This window comes from Vitis vinifera, chromosome 2 (assembly GCF_030704535.1).
Source record: "Vitis vinifera cultivar Pinot Noir 40024 chromosome 2, ASM3070453v1".
NCBI lineage: Eukaryota > Viridiplantae > Streptophyta > Magnoliopsida > Vitales > Vitaceae > Vitis > Vitis vinifera.
Genome location: NC_081806.1, coordinates 9,335,182 through 9,355,973, shown reverse-complemented (window position 1 = coordinate 9,355,973; position 20,792 = coordinate 9,335,182). Strand labels below are relative to the sequence as shown.

General features: G+C 31.5%; 1 protein-coding gene across 1 annotated transcript; it reads right to left on the bottom strand.

The window, feature by feature from the left end:
- Positions 1–7,288: 7,288 nt before the first annotated feature.
- Positions 7,289–13,256, bottom strand: LOC100242009 (inositol-tetrakisphosphate 1-kinase 1). Its single transcript, XM_019224624.1, has 2 exons — positions 11,697–13,256; positions 7,289–7,559 (listed from the first exon to the last, which is right to left on the bottom strand). The coding sequence occupies exon 1, from the start codon at positions 13,008–13,010 to the stop codon at positions 11,904–11,906; it is 1,107 nt and encodes a 368-aa protein (XP_019080169.1). The 5' UTR covers positions 13,011–13,256; the 3' UTR covers positions 7,289–7,559; positions 11,697–11,903.
- Positions 13,257–20,792: the final 7,536 nt, after the last annotated feature.

The following is a 20,792-nucleotide window of genomic DNA, read 5'->3' as shown; positions in this document are numbered from 1 at the left end:
ACTACTCAAACACTTTTTGAAGGTCTTAAAGATGGTTACTTCTTTTCTTTGATTTTACAACTAGATCATTAATGTAACATTCAAAATTTTTATGAAACATGTCTTCAAAGATCTTTTGCAAAGCTTGTTGGTAGGTCGCACTAGCATTTTTCAGCCTAAAAGGGATAACTTTATAAAAATAAATCCCTTTCAAAGTGTGAAAGGCCATGAGTTTTTCATCTCTTGGAGACATTTAAATTTGATTATATCTTTGATGAGCCATCCATAAAGGATAATTCTTCATGTCTAATAGTAAGATCAAATATGAATTCAATTAAGGGTAATGGGAAGTCATATTTTGGATATGCATTGTTAAGATCACGAAAATCGACATATACTTGAACTTGTCCATTTTTGTTTTTAACAGAGACAATATTCGATATTCAAGTTGGATATTTCACTTCTCATATAAAGTTAGCTTCAATAAGTTGGTTGACTTTAGTTTCAATTTGAGGAATTAGTTTTTGTTGAAAATGACATTGCACCTATTTTACAAGTTAAGCATCATGTTTTGATAGCTAATTAATGAAATGTTACATTTAGATTTAATTCAATCATCTCTTTATAACTCCATGAAAAGCCATCTTTATACTTTGTCAAGAGATCAATATATAATCTTTCTTCTTCAGGAGCCAAGAGGATAACTATTAAAATTCGGCGACCATCACAAGTAGTTCCCTTTAATTAAAGCATTGAATCATTAAGCAATTGTAGGCAAGGTCATCCATGTTGATCCCAAGTTCTTTTATGGTGCGAGCTAGTAGAATGTTGACAACAAATCTACCATCTAACGAGATCCTATTCACTTAAGTATCCTTATTATTAGTGTTTCATTTTCATCATTAGAGGATTTTTTTTCCATTATATGCTTCATAACATACTTTTGTCATATAATGCACATCTTGGAACCCTTTTGGCATAAAATCCCATAAGGTAATAAGACTCCTTGGCTTTTGTTCAACTTGGTCATCAAGATTAAATGTAATCTCCTTCACTTTCTTGGGATTCCATCCGTTTTCGATCTTTTCACCATCTTAGACCTATACTTGATCTTTCTTGGTCATGTTCAAGGTGGCTTAAGTAGATTTGATTTCTTGTTCCACTAGTGAGTTACAAGAGTTCATCATTCTTGAGATATAAACTATTTCAACTCTTAGCAGATAAAACTTTCTTGTAAACCTATCATAATAGGTTTTTTATATGTTGTTTAGTATGTGAGGAACCTGAAAAACCACTGATTGTATGAAATTGATGACTTCAATAGGGTCAAATGACTTAAATTGAATTACATAGGCAGGATTGATTTCTTTGCCAATTAGGATCTAAGAAGCTCCTAGTATGAAGTTAGAAGTTACTACATTCTTTTTTAGGTCAATATTTCTTTGATGGGCCAACTCCATTATATTATCTTTCAGAACAAAGCATTTTTAATAATGGGCCTAACAAGTTGATTATATTTGCAACATTTTGTATCATCTATTCGACCAAAATCCTAACTTCATTTCTATTATCTTTAACTTAAAAATGTCTTCGAGAATTCTAGAGACATCAATGTTGAGGAATGGATATTTCTTTTAAAGTAAACTTCCTTTTACCTTTCTTTCTAAGTACTAGGATAATCATCCCCTCTTTTAATTGTTTTGCTCAGGAGTCTAGTTGGAGTTGTATTTGTTGTCATAGTTTTTTTCTTACTACTAGTTTTAAGGAAAGCCTTGCCCTTTTGTGAGTGTCAAGTTTTGCCTTAGTTTTCCTTGGATTTTAAGTAAGTGGATCCATGATTCCATCAATAGTAATGCTAAGCTCCATTTCATGAGCTCATGTTGGCAACTCTTCAAAGGTTCTTAGTCTTATCCCCTGAAAAATATAGCGTACCCAATGAGTTCCTTATGTCCACATCTTAATATTTGACTTTTCAGTTAACCTATCCCTACAATCAAGCCTTAGGTTTCTCCACCTATTGATATAGATAATAACATGTTTATCCTTCCATTGGCAAGTACTTGTGAACTCTATCATGCTTACAATGTGTTGCGTATTATAAAAATAATTAACTCTTACTCAAGTTGTTCCCAATTGTCTATAGAGTTGAGCTCAAGGTTAGTGAAAGGCATTTCCCTTTAATGAGGATTCAAATAGTTTGACTAAGAGGTTCCCTTAAGTGGCTAATTATTATCATTTTTTCCACAAAATGAGGAACATGTTCTCTTAGGTTCCTCTTGCTATCAAATTACTGGAATTTCGATAGTTGAAAGCCTATAGGCATTCTCAATTATTCAATCCCTTTTTAATAAGGCATAGGATAAGTATGAGAAGATAGAATACTACCTTCATTTTTGCTCTTAAGAGCTTCAAGGATGAATTCCTTTAATTGATTAATATGAATCAATTCCTCTGAAGAAACTTGAAGATTTGCAAGGGGTTCTTATGTTTTAGAACTCTCAATACTATGAGAAGGATTTTCTTTCAATGGAAATCTTGTGGATGGATCAACAGCCATTTGGCTTGATTCCTCCATATTTTTTATTTTTCCTATGAGAAGTTATTTGGGCATCATTTTCATTCATATTTTTTGTAAAGACTTCAATTTGTTTGATCATTTGAGCAATTTGCACTTCTAGTTGAATTGGGTTTTTCATCATGATTAACATGATGATATTAGAATAAGTAACATGATTATCTGTTGTTGATTGGGTTACTCTTAAGGCCTCACATGGAGATATTGGCATGGATCCACTAGTAGACTCATTGTCTCTTTCAATAGGAGAAGACTTTAGAGTTGCCTCTTAAGATATGGTTGGGTGTGATTCCACTTGTTCAACTATATTGTTTTCCTTTATTCCCAAGAGTTCTGAGGAGATTCCTAGATTTTTAGGAGAAGTTGCTTTAGAAACCATGGTTATCTTAGAAAATGAAGCAATTTTTAGTATGCGTCAAGTTAGTGAGACTAGAACTTGTTTGAGTTCCAACAATTTAAATTGGATCAGAATGAGAAGATTTGATTCATTGATGACCAAATTTTTTTTTCGAGACTCCATATGATGTAGTGTAGATTTCTTGTAAGGAAAATATGAGAGGTAGAGTTATCCCACAGGGAGTTATAAATTTGTACACAAATTTTCTCAAATAAAGAAATTATGGACAAATTTTGTGAATTGATCATTTGAATGATAAGTTGCATATGATTTAGAAGGTATCACATTTCATTCTCTGACATCCGTTAACTTCAAATGATATGTCAACATCTAGTTGTTAAAAACTAATATTTATGATCGTTAGTATCTAAATTAAAATGTTGCAACCGTTTTTTGTTATTTTTAATATGCAAGTAGTGTCAACTTGTTATGTTACATACATACAACAATTTTTCAAGATTATATATAATCGATCATTAAGGTAAAGAGAAATCAAGGGTTTAGAAATTTCAATCATATCACTATTTCAAGTTAATTATTTACTTATAAACTTTTCATTTGACATCCATTGCATTTTGTTATCTGATATATGTTATTTTCAAATGATCTGTCAACGTCAAGTAGTTAAAATACTAGTATTTCTAATCACTAGTATGCCTAATCTAGAATGTTTCATTTTGTTATTTTTAATATGCAATTACTGTCAACTTGTAAGGACAATTGGTCAAGAGTAATAAAGGGTTTAGCAATTTCGATCATGTTGCTATTTCAAATTAATTAATTACTTGTTGCATGCAATTAAACTCTATGATTCTATAGTTAGTATAGTTGTTGATAATTGAAGGTTAAAAGAGGAATGTAGCTTTGAATAAATAAAAAAAGAAAAAAGAACTTTATATTAGTGAATCATATTTCTCAAAGCATTACATGGACTAAAGAACATGGTCTTGATTTTCAAAGATTTACTAAAAGCCTTGTATGAGTCTCAAAAATAGTAGGTAAATGAAAAAGGATAATTGGTCAAATGATTGGCTAGGGATGTTGATTTTATGGTACTTAGACTTGCTTTAAGCTAAACTAAGATTCTTGACTTGTAGCCCTTTTGAGGTATTAATTACTTATATTGATTGGCAACTTCTGAAATTTTTAGTTTCCTTAACAAATTAAGTAGTAGCATCCCTCTATTTAATTACCTCATGATCTACAACCAACCTTCACCCACAAATTCCTAATTCATGGACTATTGCATATGCATCAATATGACCTAGTGTGCTAAGCTTGAAAGCAATCTGTTGAAGTATAAGGTAACTGTGAGGAAATACTAAAGTCTTCCTAATATTGATTTTTTTTTTAATTATTATTGTATGACCTCATACTAAAGCATGGTTTTCTCGCACTTGTAGACCAAAGGGCTTTGATGAATGACACATGACTATATCTCATCACTGGTCATTTAGAAATAAAGATTCAATAATAATAATAATAATTATTATTATTATATTATTATTATTATCATTATTATAATTATAATTATTATTATCATTATTATTATTATTATTATTATTATCATTATTATCATTATCATTATTATCATTATTATTATTATTGTTATTATTATTATTATCATTATTATCATCATCATCATCATTATTATTATTATTATTATTATTATTATCATTATTATTATTATTATTATTATTATCATTATTATAATATAATAATTATTATTATTACTTTATATTATTTTTATTGTCATTATTATAATACAATTATTATTATTATTATTATTATTATTATTATTATTATTTTATATTATTATTATTATTATCATTATTATAATTATAATTATTATTATCATTATTATTATTATAATTATAATTATTATTATTATTATTATTATTATTATCATTTTATTTAACAAAATATTAATACATTTATATATATTAGCCTAATAATATTAAAGATGGAAAAAAAATATTGTTGATTTTTAATGTTTTATATATTTAAAAAAAATTATAAATATTTTTAATTTTAATAGTATATAAAATACATATGTATGACATCACTAGTTCGATCGTGGCTTGACCAATGATCTGATGAATCATGAATCAGTAACTTTTCCGGTCCAATGATCAATTTGATCCTAAAAACATTGATAATTAGCCTTTAAATATTCTATGAGATGTATTAAAAGGAACTAACTCCTTTACTCTCTATAATTCTTCGTTAGAAGATTCTCTTTGAAGAACCATGAAATGGAAAAACATAAATTAAAGGGAATCTAACTCCTTATATCTCTTTACAATACCCCTATGAAGACTCCCGTAGAAGAATAATACAAAGCTGTACAAGCCTTATTTGAAAAAAAATTGTAAATATTAAATCATCATGGTCAAACATAACTTGTAATATTATTAATGTTGGAATTGGGTTTAGGTGCCCGAGTGGGTTAACCGAACCAACTCGATAAAATGAGAAAATGGGGAAGCTCTCAAAAATGGCAACTATATAATCATAAAAATAAATATGATCTCTTTCTCTCTCTTAGAAAAGCCTAAAAGAACACGCTTCTATAAGGGAGTCCTTTCTAAATTTCTTCTATTTTTCTTTGTGAAAATGAAGGTTAAAATATTTGTATTATGAAAATAGAATGGTTCTCATTTTTGCAATTTCATTCATGACTTAGCGTAGAAAATTCATTAATAAAACAACAAATCTAGATTTTGGGTATTTCAAAAGATAATATGAAGCCTTATTTCCATCAATTTAGATACTACTCTCATGGGTCTTACGCTTCCCAAAAGGATTTATTTTTGTTTTGAAGAAGCAAGGGATTTCGATTTCCAATTCAAAAAACTCTTTTGTTGTCAATGTCAAGTAAAACTCAACTATTGCCAATAGAGGGACCCATATCATCATAGAACAATTATTCTAACATAAAAGTCATCAAGCCATTTTATTTAAAAGAGCTTCTAAGTCTTATCCAAATATAGATTAATTACATCTACTATAATTTATCCAACAGATGACTTAAGACTTGGAGTAGAACACACAGAGCGCATTGTGGGGTATTTTCATTTTATATGCTTTTAGTTGAAGTGTTGTTTTTAGAAGTATTTTTCGAAAAAAATTACCTATGAAGTATTTCTCTAAAAAAACACTAAGATTACTATTTTTTGAAGTGTTTTCTAAATTGTTTAACACTTTATTTTTATTTTTTTTTACCAAAAACGTTTTTTATATTAGAAATATTCTCTAAAAGCGCTATCAAATAGAATTTAAAAAGATTAGTCTTTTGCTTTATAATGTGTTATCATTTTTGTACTTGGACTCTATATAAGCGTACTTAGATAAGCGGCCCACTAAAATCAATACTTCGCTATCAAAATCCTCTCTCCTCAAAGGCATAATGGGAATAAAAGGCTCAATTTCGTAACTTTTTTTTAAAACAAAAAAAAAAATTGTTTTTTATTTTTCAAAATAAAGAAAATAAAAAAAAACATATTTAATAACTAGAAAATAAAAAATGATTTTTCATTCTTAAAAATAAAAAACATAGTATTTTTAGAAAGCATTTAGTGTTCACTTATTTTTTAAGGTTATTTTTAAATAAATAAAAAACTATTTATATAAATATAAAGAATAAAACATATTTAAAAATACAAAAAATAACTTAAAAATATTTATGATTTGTTGTACAAAAGAGAGAATTTTTAAAAATTGTTCTCAAATATTATTTTTCACTTCCCAAACAACACGTTTAATAGAAGAAAATTCATTTGAATTCAACTAATTGTCCAAGAGAATTTGTTTAATTCCAATGCGGAAGTCAATGATGCAATCAAAGATAGTGAATCAAAACTATGCATAAGCAAAATGACAAAAATACCAATAATATGGAAGCATCCACAAATCCTTGTAGTTCAAAACTTATTTATACCCTGCCTCTGCATCAGAGATGGTGGTAATTCCTCCCCATCGTTATCCTGTTGAATGCTTTCTTTTGGGTTTGAGTGAATCGTGAAAGGCGTGTGACCCAGGAAATCTCCTGTGTTATGTTCCAACAACTATTTGATTGCTGGGTAAACAAATCATAATTTAATACCTCTCCAGCAACAGCATTAACCAACTCTGCCTTTTTGGAGATGTGACCTTTCACCAAGGTTTGATTTGATTAAGAACGAAATTTTTGGATCCAAAAGACCGTTAAAACAGTGCCAATCATCTTCTTCAGGTACGGGATATATGACAAAAACCACCCTTCACCACCACCTGCTTTTTGTGGGGCACACGAGCATTAACTTGTCCCCTGTCTGCTCGTCGCCTAAAACATCTAATACCTACTAAATTGGTGTAATTCATACCATTTACATGACAAAGGATACATGAATTCTACAGACGACTGTTCAAGACAAAGTACTCAAAAGCCATGAATAATGAACCTAAATCATACCAGACTACACCTATGTGCTACATATACCCAATATCTGTTGGCGTGTTTTAGAAGCATATACAGACAGATTGATTATAAAAATAAAAACATTCTTCTTTTTCCCTTCTGTTCGCTTTCCTCTCTTCCTTCTCAAGAGCACCTCTCTGTTCCACAGCCTGATAAGCAAGTTAACCATGATCTTTTTAGATAAAGAAGAAAAAAATTACACAGTACACAAAACATCACTACAGATAACAAATGGGCATAACAATGTACCGAGAAAAAAATGAAAGAAAGAAAGGTAGAAAAGAAGAAGAAAAGCAAGCCCAAACTACAATCCCCCATCCATATCTAGGAACTCATGTTAGGCCTTATGGTCCATAAGAATAGTACTTCCAGATACACTATGCCAAACACAGCAGCAATGGCTTCCATCTGACCCTTCCCATTAACTTCCTCTGTCAACCACAAACACCCCAATCAATGCTCCATGCATCCGCACCTTTCACTTCTGAGGACCCATGACTCACAAGCACCCCTGTAGCACAGGTAGGTTGATGCCACTTAACACATCCCTATTTAAATCACCCCTCCTGTCAACTTCATTGCTTAAAAAGGTGAAAAATAAACTTCATTCTTCAAGTTTCAATATAAGAATTACTTGCATTGACTAAAGGATAAAAAAAAAATGTAAATACCATTCAATGTCTCTGAACTTAGTTTCTTAAAAAAAATTCCCCAGAAATAACAATGGAATCAAGAGGGACCAATTTCCCTTCAATCTGAAGGGGACTTATTGGAGGTCTTTCACAATGATAAAGACTTTGGCCCACTATCATTTCCTTTTTTCCAAATGTACCAGAACAGCCAACATGGGAGGTAATCACCACAACCTCATCCTTCCCTTACCAAACTACCATGCCGACAGAACAAAGGAAAACTCAAGATACTCTGGAAATAGAGAAAAAACTAGCAACCATAATCAACGCCAAACACGTGAGAAATGATAATATGATTTGCAGATTCCTCCTCTTCCTTGCATGGGCTGCACCAAGACCAAAGACCAACCCCTTCACATGTGCTTAACATTTTGAGGTTTTTCTCATGCTGTTTCCAAACCAAAAACTACAACAAAACAACCACATTGGGAGTGGCACGACAACTCCAGACTTTCCTGGATGGGAATAGGCTACATGCTCCTCCAAATAGATTTTTTTTTTTCTTTTTTTAAATAAAAAAGGGCTGAAAACTATCAGCCTGCTCAAGGCCCAACCCCTGCTCCTGCAAGCCAACACTGAATTAATCAAACTCAAAAATGATTCCACCAATTTTAACCCAAAAGCTCCTCAAAAATATGTAACTCAGATGACTCCTACCAAACTCCTCATGCCAGAAATCTGACACCAAAGCATTTTTACCAGCAGCTATGCACTAAATTTGGGAAGCAGTCCCTTAGTGGAGCCCCACACCAATAATTCAATCAAAAACCTATTTCTGAGGCCATTACCCACTGAGATATATAACCGTGAGCCTGAAAATACTCACAATGACACTTTATAGTCCACCACAACCGCAACCAAAAAAAAAAAAGACAGACGGACAGATATAGAAAGAGAGAGAGAGAGACCCTCTGCTTTGGTTGGCCTTTTGGTGCCTTTGTATACAACATATACTTTTGTGCACCCTTTTGTTAGGTGCTTTTAATATAATTTTCTTTACCTATCACAGACAGAGAGAGAGAGAGAAACAGCAACAACAAAGAGAGAGCAAATAAACAATGCCCTAATTTAGCAGCAATCTATCAATAAAATCCATAAAGAATAAGCTACCTTCCCCGAGGCATAAACCCCAGGAAAATAGCACCTAACAAATTGACATGTTGTATTGATTAGTTTTATTTTATAAATATTTTATTTACCAGATTTTCTAGGATCCATGGAATAAAGCCCCATCACATTTTTTTGATATGCACAAGGTATATATAAAAAGTATAAAAAAGGTGACACAATAAAGTCCATAGTATTGAAACATGAAAACCATAGCTTCATCAAAAGCAGCTATTTTCAATCATGCTTAGACTAGCACAAAAGCAACCCACAAAGCATAACTTCAATAAAAAGCAAAAAGAAAGTTTTCCTTCAAATAAGAAAAGAACAGAGAGAAATATCTAGGGGTTATGGTACAGTCTCGTAATTCTAATGCATATTCTAGGACTCAAATGAACTGCCCAAAACTTTGGTAATTAAATATAAGCAACTACCATATACATGACCACTGTACTATTTAAAAGCAAAAGGACAATAATACAAACAAAATTTTCCCATAATCCATTGAAATTGAAGAAGGTTTCAAACCTCAACATGTTAAGGTTGAAAAACCTTTGATCTGTCTGAATTAAAACAATGAACATAATTCCAAATTTCAGAGTTTGGACAAGGTGACCCTCTTTAAGTTTACGCCTTATGCAAGAAAATATAAAGCCTCAAGGTATGTTAAAGCTTGAGGTGTTTCACCAATTGACTACTTAATTAATTCGATACATGGGGATGTACTCCATTAGGTTTCCAACTTCTAGCGAGAACAGTTCACGTGAGACATGCCCCTCATGGATTGAGGCATAAAAGAAATAAAAGGCTTAAAAGGAATAAAATGCATTAATGGAATACCTTTAACTAAGCTTTGATTTGCAAAGCATACACCCAACAAAATCTGCAGCTAGTCAGCATCGAGAGATGAAGATGGAAAAGGCATTTCCATAATTCAGAAACACTTCTACGTCCCATAATTACGATATTAGATAATCTAGAACTTAGAAACACACCCAATCTTGAATCTAGAAAGGCATCCACACCCTAGAAGCATACCAGAATTGATGTAAGGTTGTTTTAAATGAAGCAATTGCTCATCATTACCAAACTTTGGGGAAATTCCTTAACAAGCATATTGTAAAGATGCAGCAATACATTTTATTAAAAAGGCTTGGTCATTTTTTAACTAAAAAATACAATATAAATAAGATCAATTTATCCTTTTATTATCAAATATATAGAAATACTAATAGTTCAAAGGGGAGCTACTTAAATCAGTACAAGGTTTCAAATTCAGAAAACACCTGAAAGGTAGGATTTAAGGACAGAAGAGAAACGGTTATTTAACACTATGACTATATAAAAGAGGTCCTCTCAGGTTCGCAAAAATCTAGGATTTGTCCAAAATCCATTTCTATCTCTTTCAAAGAGAGATACCCAGAAAGACAAACCAGCTCTTCCCGCAGTCAACAGTCTCATTCACATTTATACTGTGTCAGTACACAAATCCATGTCAGTACGTATGGACAATATTAGAAACTATTTGTCATGTTTACACAACATAGGCGCATTCAATGTCTCAGATCTATATCAGTCACTCGAACTAATTAATGGTCAAGACAACAAGACCCTATGGCACGATTGTCAGATCCTTTCCCTCCTGATTCTCAAGGAATCTCCAATAGTCTCCAATCCAAAGTCAAAGCAATGATTGTCTACATCTGCATCTGCTAAAATCTGATTCCTTCCAATAACTTGCACCCAGTAAACAAATTAACTCCTCTAAATTAATGAAAAAAAAGGATACAATCAATTCGCATGTGTTTGTTATGTAGTTACATCCAATGACATGCCTTCAAATCCATGCAACAGATCATAAAAAATCTGTCAGAACAGTGCATAAAGCAACACAAAATTTAGACACGTCAAACACAAGCAATATAAATCCTCCCCAAAAAGCTAGTTTGACGAAGCTTAAACTTCAATGCCATGTAATTAACTATGCTGAAAATAAATTCAACAGATTTTCTTTTCAGACATATGGCATCTGATTCACATCAGAAAGAGGCAAAAAAAATAAAAGAAAGAAAGGAATGTGTAAATGGAAAATTTCAGCAAATTCCAATTTTCAATTTAAAAGAGGCATGCCATGGCATCAGGGTCCATGCAAGGTAGGCTCCAAAATCACCATGTAAACTCATTGATTACCAATAGCTAATATGTGCATTAAGAAAGAAGTAAAAGTTCCTAACTGGAAAAGAATCCAGCATTAGCTGGTTCTTGATATCATAATTTGTTCAAGACAACAACAATATTGTAAATTCAATTCAACCCACACTAATTACAAGAAAAATAAAATGAAATACCATCATTGATAAAATGGAAAAATTCATTATCAAAGGTGTCGAAGGCACAAACTAGAAATTGAATTTCTAAGCAAGGAATTACATAAGCCTCCAAAGTACAATTTGATCTTCCTAAAATTTCAGAGTATTTGGGAAGTACCTATCTTCGGGAATATACATGATCATAACCGGACACCATGTCATGCTGTCAATAGGCAGAAACTGAAGCCAACTACCTACTTATTCATCACTGTACCGACTCTATCCATCTAAAAGAAATGCGTTGCTTACTTCAGTTCAAAATCAGCCGAACGATCTCTCTACACTTGAACAAGACCTGCTAACCCAATTCTACCAAGAAACGAACCTAAGAAGAAATGGTGTTCTCCTTGTCTTCCCCATCACTGCAACAATCATCGCTCCCATACTTCCTCGAATCTTTATCGCAACTACGCATTGGAATTGGTCTTCTGTCAGAACCCGTTTCAGATTCACCATCCTTCTTCAAACTCGTCACTGAAGCATCTCTTTCTTTCTGATTCACTATATCCCAAAAGAAATCCGTCAAGACTGTCTCATATGATGGCATCTTGGCGTACCCCGGAAAATAGTTAATATCAATAACAAGGTACCGATTCCCAATCCTATTGTCCCGAATCACATCAAAATTAAAAAGATTTAACTTCATTGCGCGCCGCAATCCCCTTGCAATATCGGTAATGAAACTCTGTGGCGGCATCTCCGTATCCTCCAAATGCATCATCTTGTAGTACTTGTCGTCGTTTCTTTCACGCGTAGTTATATTGGAAACCTGCGAAAAAGACAAGGACCCCTCCAAACTGTTCAGTTTCTCCTCTGAAACGTCCGGCAGCGACTTCCGTTTCACGCATTTCACATACTCCCCAACCACATACACCTTAAAGATAACTCCACCGTGATTCACAAACTCCTGCAATACAATCGGCGGCCCCAGCTTCTTTAACCCATCCTGATTAAACACCAGAGACATTTTGTGAGATTTGGCGCTGCCGTCGGCCACCAAGGGCTTCGCAATCACCGGAAATTTGAGTGGCTCCCACGCCTGCAGCTCTCCGAGAGTCTCGTAATCGTAAATCACAATCTGCTTGGGAATCCCAAAAGTATTGTTGTGGCTCTCAACCTTGAGCTCCGACACCACCTGGAGCATCGAAATCCGGTTGTGCAGACGCTCGATCGCCGCCGGGGGATCCAAGATGCGCGCATTAGGGTTCTTGAGGGAGAACTCCTGCAGCTGCTTCTTCCAATCGTCGCCGTATAACTTGTGGAGAACGCAATCGAAGGGACCCTGATCCACCAGGGGCTTGTCGGTGTCGATCCGAATGAGATCGATGCCGCGCTCTTGAGCAAGGCTCACCAGAGAGACCTGAATGAAGCTCTCTCGCTTCTTGGGCGCTAAAGCGTATCCTATAGCGAATCTCCGCTGCTGTTCCGCCATTTATGACGATCAAGATCTGCGACTCTTCTCTCTAATGGCTATCCTGTAGTGACAAGATTGTACGAAACCGCACATAACCAAACCCTAATGGTCCAAGATCGAAAGCCAAGAACAGTTTCAGCTTCTTGTTTCCAAGAATCGAATCAGGAATCGAGTAGAGAGAGAGAGAGAGATAGAGATAGAGAGGGGGGGGGATATATGATATATCAGAGGAAATGAATGTTTGTTTATGAATTGAATTTTTGTATAGAAATGAAGGTGGATATTTCCTATATATATGAGAGAGAGGTTGGACTAGGGTTGGATGTCGGGTTTGATAAAGTAACCATGGTTTGAGAAACGGAGGTACAGAACCATCATTTGGGAAATTTATTAAAAATTTCGAACTGATACAGCGTGTTATTTATCAAGTGAACCAAATTTTCCTTTAATTCACATTTTTCAGGTAAGGTCTTTTAGCCTTAGACGCCATTTTAGCTGGCACTTTTAATAGTATAACACACGGTTCTCGAATGTTCTAAATTTTTTGTTAAGCATAAAAAATTGTACATTAAGACCGCCACAATTTATATACAAAATTACACAAATGTTACATGCTTGAAATCAATTCTTACGGAAATTACATTTTTATCCTTAATTTTTTTATCTTAAAAACCAATGTGAGATATGGATTAAAACAATTACTAAAAGGATAATTTTGTCCGAAAAAAATAGATTTCATATTCTTTTGAATTTTTATTTTCCTAATACTAAATTCTTATAAATTAAAAATGCTTTAATTAGAATAACTCTAATTTAAATCAAATTAAATAAAATAAAAATAATGGGAAATGAAACAGAAAAACTCTTAAGTGCCGATATGGCAACAGCAAAAACAGAGTGTTCTTATTGTATTGGTGTATTTCTTAATGACGTGGCAGCGGGTACGCATGAAGGGTAAGACGTGGCATTTTCTCCTGATATTGTGCGGATTTTCGCCGAAAGAAGAGACGCGTTTCAATGAAAAGTCAGATAGAGAATGGACGGTAGAGATGTGGTGAGTCGGGTCAACGTTGACAAAAGCAATTTTGGTGGAGCCATTGACCACGGCGAAGCAGTGGAGTGATGTTGGGTAGTGGCTTGGGGTGATGGGATCATGGGCATGGTGGTCTCACCCGTATTGAAAAATAAGGAATTGAAATTGAGAAAATGTGAAAAGGGAGTCAGACCTTATTATAAAGTTTGAAACATGGCCTTCCACTTTATAATATCTATGATACTCCCTGATGCTGACCTGTCACCCTTGCTTCCTCTGCCACGTCGGCACGCATTTTTAGAGAGCTTTTGGATAGCCCACGTTTTTATTCATCAGGTTTTTGTCAGTTGTGAGAGTGACTCAATAATTCGCTTCATATCCTGTATCCCTTACTTTTCGTGATATAATTCCCCTCTTTTAATTAAATAATTATTAGATTAATGGCCACGTTAAGTTTAGATATGAAATTCTCAAAATTTTGATTTATAAAAACAATGAACAAAATATTAACGATGTAGGACTACAGATAAATTAAACAAATTAAAGGGCGTCTTTTCATTATAGCTTCCATATGAAACTAATTATTGAATAAGTTTTGCTTATTATGGGTGTATTTAGCTTTATAAAGTATTTTTTAAAATTTTTAATATTTGAAAATAAGTCTTTTAATAAAAAAAATTTTAAATATAAAAAAAAGTTAAAAATCCTTTCTAAAATCACTATTAAATGTATCCTTAAAACCTATTTGATAATATTTTTTGAAAAACACTTTTCCCTTAAAAAAATGTTTTTAAAAAACAAAAAGATGTTTTACAAAATTTAAAAAATATTGAAACACATGATAAGTAAATTTTCTTTTTTGGAGAAAATGTTCTCACTAAAAATACTCAAATCTAAAATACACTTTTAGTTTATTATGAAAAATATAAATAAAAAATTGAATATAATTAAAATTAATTAAAATTTTATATAATTTTACTTTTAAAAAAATTAATATAAAAATTTAAAATAATTTATAAAAAAAATAATTATTGACTTTAAATAATTTTTTATTTTTTATTTTTCATTTTTCATTTTTTCCCTATTATTTTCTCTTATCTTCCTTCAAACATATAGTAAATAATTAAACCCAACCTTAGTCGAGAAAAATTGATAGCGATATTGTCTCTCTCCTAGTTGGAGTAAAGGGTTAGTGGAATGAAGTCAAACATTGTTACTAAGGATGGCAACGGGCGGGTTCAGGACGGGTCGCCCTCATCCCAACCCTGCCCCCTTTATTCAAAATTATTTTCATCTCCGTTCCATTTAAAAAATTAAACAAGATAAAGCGGGGCAAGTCGAGTATGATAAATTCTCATACCTCGCTTAACTTCTTTTTTAAAATTTTAATTTTTTAAAATTACTTTTAAAATTTTTAATTACATTAAAATAAATATAATTTATAAATAATTAAATTATTATATTTTTTATAACTTATTTTATTAAAAATATTTTTTTATTATCTATATATTAAAAATAGTAAAATAAAAATTAAATTAAATTAATTTTAAAATTTAAATTAAATTATTTTTAAAAATTAATTTTATATATAATCGGTGCGGAGCAAGATGGGGCAATACCCAAACCTATCCTGAGTTTTAAAAAAAAAAATCTCAAACCCGTTTATTAAAATCAAACTCCATCCCATTAGGGACGAGGCGGGACGGGTCCCCGAAAAAACTCGCCCCATTGTCATCTCTAATTGTTACTACCATGATAACTAATAACTAAGCCCAAAGACAGTCTTTCTATTAGCTCCTCTCAAATATTTTTACTTAGGCCACTTCACCTGTCCACCTCTTTGCATAGGTGGCAAAATTCTTTAGGGGATCCATCTCATCAACTAGCCATTTTCTTTAGGAATGACCTCAAATAAGCCTTTCGTTGACGATGATTCAAAATCTATTTGTTTTTTAGTTGAATAAAAATATCAAATATTTTGATTTTTTTTTATTCAATAAAAAAACAAATACTATCTCAATCTTTCTTCTCCTTTTTCTCTCTCGAGCTTTTGATTGTACTTGGACACAATTTTTGAAACTCATAGATTATTTTTAAAAAAAAAATTAAATATAAAAGTTTCTAATTATAAAAAACAAATTACGACCGAGCCGATACTTAATTATCAGCTTATGTCATATTCTCATTCCTTCAAATGGGAATAAAGAAAGCAGCAGCCCCTATTCCCACTTTTGAGAGATCCCACACTCAATGAAATGGAACAAGTTGATACCCCAATTGCAAATGACAACTACAAATAAGAGTATATAGTCAAAGAGTTGGGCGGGGGAGGCTTTCAAATTACTTTGGAAGATGGAAATTGATGAAATCCAAAGAAAATGGGTCCCCAATCCGGAAAATGCAACCATTCCACAATACCCATCCAGGGAATTATTCCTTCTTAATGATTCCAAATTAAATGCTATGTGATCCATCTAAGGAATCATTCCTTTTTTTGATTCCAAATTAGACCGATGCCGATTCCCTTCAAGCAGCATCTTCATATATTATACATGGGAATTTCTTTCAACGAACATGTTGATAAATACTTTGAAATTGAGTACAAAAGAAATTTTGGAATATATTTTTTATTTTTGTTTTAAAATTTTTTTTTAAAAAAAATGATGGTAATATTTATATGAAATGAAAAAGATTTTCGATATTACATGTTCGGAATTGAACCTCTTACCTCAATTTTAAAAAATAAATAAACCAACTAATATTCCAAACATTGTTTTTGGTTTATATTTGCCTCCCAAACTAACCTCCTATCCTATTTCAAACTCCCAACCCTGTTTGGAGGACATGAATATACCATTCCTTTCAAGTCACGTCTTTGCATATTCACTGGAATTTCTTCCAAGGAACATGTTGATAAATACTTGGAAATTAATTGCTAAATTATTTCGAGAAATTTAAATCAGTAGATAACGATATAAATAAATGAAATTATGGTATAAAAGAATAGGATGAGAGACCAAATTGTAATGTAATTGATGATAATAAATGTAGAATATAAGAAGTTACCAACCAAGAGTTCAGCTTAAGACCCCTCATTTATTTCCAAGATCTCATCATAAAAAGAACAGAGCAGGCAGCAAATGGAGGGATTGCTATCACCTAAAAATATAGGCATGGGATTGGCTCTCACACCAAAGCCACTTGCATTGGATAGGGAACAACAATTTTGGTGCATTTCCCATTTCCCATTCCCCACACCCTTTCTTTCCTTATTTTATTTTATTTTATTTTATTATTATTATTATTTTGGGCAGGGTTTTCCTTCTTTTTCCATCTAGAACACATGTCTGGAGATTTGACATTATTTAAAACAACACCAAATTAGTCACTAAAAAAGTAACTTCTGTCACAAAAAGGTAAATTTCGTTATCATTAGATTCATTACTTTAGTTGCATGTTGCTCAAGTACACCATTATGATGTCATTAAGATAAATGAAAAGATTAACATGTTTTTATATCTTTGGTACTAGTTGGAAACAATTTTGAAAAATAGTTTTTTAAAATTATTTTTTAATTTTTATATAATAAAAGCCTATTTAAAAATCTAAAATATTTTAAACTTATTTTTAATATTTTAAAAATAATTTTTATATTTAGTGATTTTTAATCATTTTATATGTTTATATAATTATTTTTTTTAAAACAAATGAAAATAATATAAAACAATTTAAAAATGTTATTTGAAAATATTCTATTATCTATTATTAAAAATAAAAAACAGAAAACAATTTTTTATTCTGGAACATGTTTTCTTGTTTTTTTTTTTAGAATAGAAAATTGTTCTCGAGAACAGCTATCAAACAAGTCCTTTATGTCTCCATTTAACTTTCTCTTTTCATTTTTATTAACTTATTAGTTCTTATTTTATAAATTATTTATTCTCAATAAAAGGACAGAGAAAATTAAGATATATATAAAGAGAAAACTGAAATGAAAAAGTCACCCTCAGCTCACGGGATGAGTTCTTAGTCCCACTTGTTGAATTAATTTTTTTCCCCATCAATGACTCAAGAAATTAATTTAAAATATTCCTCCAATTTAACTTTCAATGATTATTGTTTGAATTAGTCAAGATTGGTTCATTAAATGAAACATAATTGACCCAACTCTATCACCAAAGATAATTAACAAATCTAGAGTGACTAAGCCTTGCATTAATCAAATTTTAAGTAAGTCAATCATGTCAAGACAATTTCTAAAGTTAGTTAGTTGGGAAAGGACATGTGAAAAACGTATATATAATAGTAATCACGTGGGGGTGGGCCTTGATTTTTTTAGTGGACTTGATTATGCAAATATTGTAAGGCTCAAGTGGAGGCAGGATTCTAAGATAATTCCAAAACCTTTTTAGTGGATTTTTTCAAGGTCTCACATGGAAAATTAAACCTTATTTTATTCTACACAAATTTGGTAGGAAATTGTTTTATTTAAAAATTAAATAAAATGTAAAATAATCTCCTGGTGAAGTTTGGGAAAGAAAATGAATATTCAATGACAAAAAATATGAAAGAAAAGAGCAAAGAGAAACTTGAAGATTCCATAAGATATATTTGTTTAGGAATCTTATAGTTATAGTTTAAGCTCTTTCAATATAATTATTTATAGTTACATCTCATGATAAAATTTCACTAGTACTTGCTCTGAGTATCTTGGAATTTTTACGAGGAATTAGTTAGGGCTCCTAACAACTTGATCACTTGGCATAGCAAGTTGACTAGCTAAAGAGCCTCTAGAAAACTCTAGATACTTCTTATTAGTAACCTTGAGTTTGTCTCTAAGCTTCAAGAAATGTTACACACTTTTTTAGTGAAGATACAATTACTTGGTCATACATAAGGACATAATGAACCTCTAGCTACTTTCTCACAACCATGTCTCGAAGAAAATGCATATCAATTTCTATTGTACATTGGATTTGTAGTAAGTAAAGTAGCTCCCAAATTATCATTGTAAATTACTGGTTTGTCTATCAATTTTTATTGTATATTGGATTGTATCAAATGAAGCAGCTTCCAAATTATCACTGCAAATTATTGGTTTGAAAGGTAATTAAATATCAATCTTCATCAATAAAGACTTTAATGAGGTTGTTTTAGCTACTCCATGAGCTAAAGCTATGCATTTAGATTCGATATTTGATCTTGAAACTATTGTTTGCTTCTTTAATCTTCAAGCAACAAGACAATCACTAAGAAATACATAATAGGCTTTTGTCGATATTTATCATTTGAATAACTTAATTTGTATCAGCAAAGACACTTAGCATTAAACTTTTGCTTGATTTAAAGTTAAGTCCTCATGTGATTGTTCCTTTTAAGTACTATAGAACTCTTTTGCAAGCTCACCAATGAATCTCTATAGGACTTAGTGAGAATTAAATCATTCTCACAATGTATGAAACACCATGTCTTATTATAGTAAGATATTGTTGTGCTCCAATTATACTTTGATATACAATAGGATTTTCCATAACTTTCCCTTCCTATCATGATAGAGTTTTGACTAGAGCAACAAGTGTAGAACAAACAACTTCCATTTTGGTTTTCTTTAATAAGTTAGCAATCAACTTGGATTTTGTCACGTATAAGCTAATGTCACCTCTAAAAGCTTCAACAATGAAGTGATCCCAACAATTTTAAAGCAAAAGTCTTTTCAAGATCTACTGTGAGATTCTCAATCACCTTCAAATTGTTTTTAGTGATAAGAACATTGTATATATAAACCAACAATAACACCAAAGTTTTCTTGAATTTGTAAACAAACAAAGATATAATAAACATAAAAAATTTTAAACCCTTGCTAAACTTGTGGGCCCATATAAGACTTTTCTATTCTTTTGCACATATTAAGGTCTTGTAAGATTAGTAAAACCCTTTAATTGGGTCATATAAACATTTTCCTATAACACTTCAAATTTAATTGTTTGATGTCTCACGTGTTGTATATCGCTAAAGCTAGTATAAGTCAAACAATACTTAGTTTAATTACTTGGCTGAAAATCTTAGAAAAATCAACCCTTGGAGTTTGATGGAATCCCTTTGTCACAAACCTTGTGTTATATCTTTATATTGAATCATCTACATTGAGCTTTAGCTTGAAACCCCATTTATTTCCAACCACATTAAGATTGGGGAGAAAATGCACTAAATCCCATGTCATATTTTGCATCAAGGCCTTATACTCTTTTTTCAATATTGGTCGTTTCTAATTGAAATCAACACATGCTTTAATTTGACACAAAATAAGGTTCAATAAGTCTAGAATTAATAAAAAGAGGATATTTGACTAAAATATAAAGTTTAGGTTTATAAGTGTATGCTTGAGACCTAGTAGTCGTAGGATGAAACAAGATTATCAAGGTCATGTGGAGCATCATTTCACAAGTTATAAGAGATGGAACAATGGTGGTTATGGTATCAAGTGGAAAATGTGAAGCAAAACAAGGAGTATTAGGAATAGGATGAAATAAGTGTATAGTTGAGACCCGATATTAGGTGCAATCATTTAGAGAATGGATGTAATGTTTATAGCTAGCAAAAAATATTATAGATGCTTTTAGACAACATATCAATATGGACCTATTCTAATGGTCGTTTTGTTCTAGTTTCAACAACAAAAAAGGGTAAAATATAGCTTTTACCATATTGACAAAATGAACACAAAACTTAACTTTTATTTTATGAAGAATAATCTTTATAATGGTTGA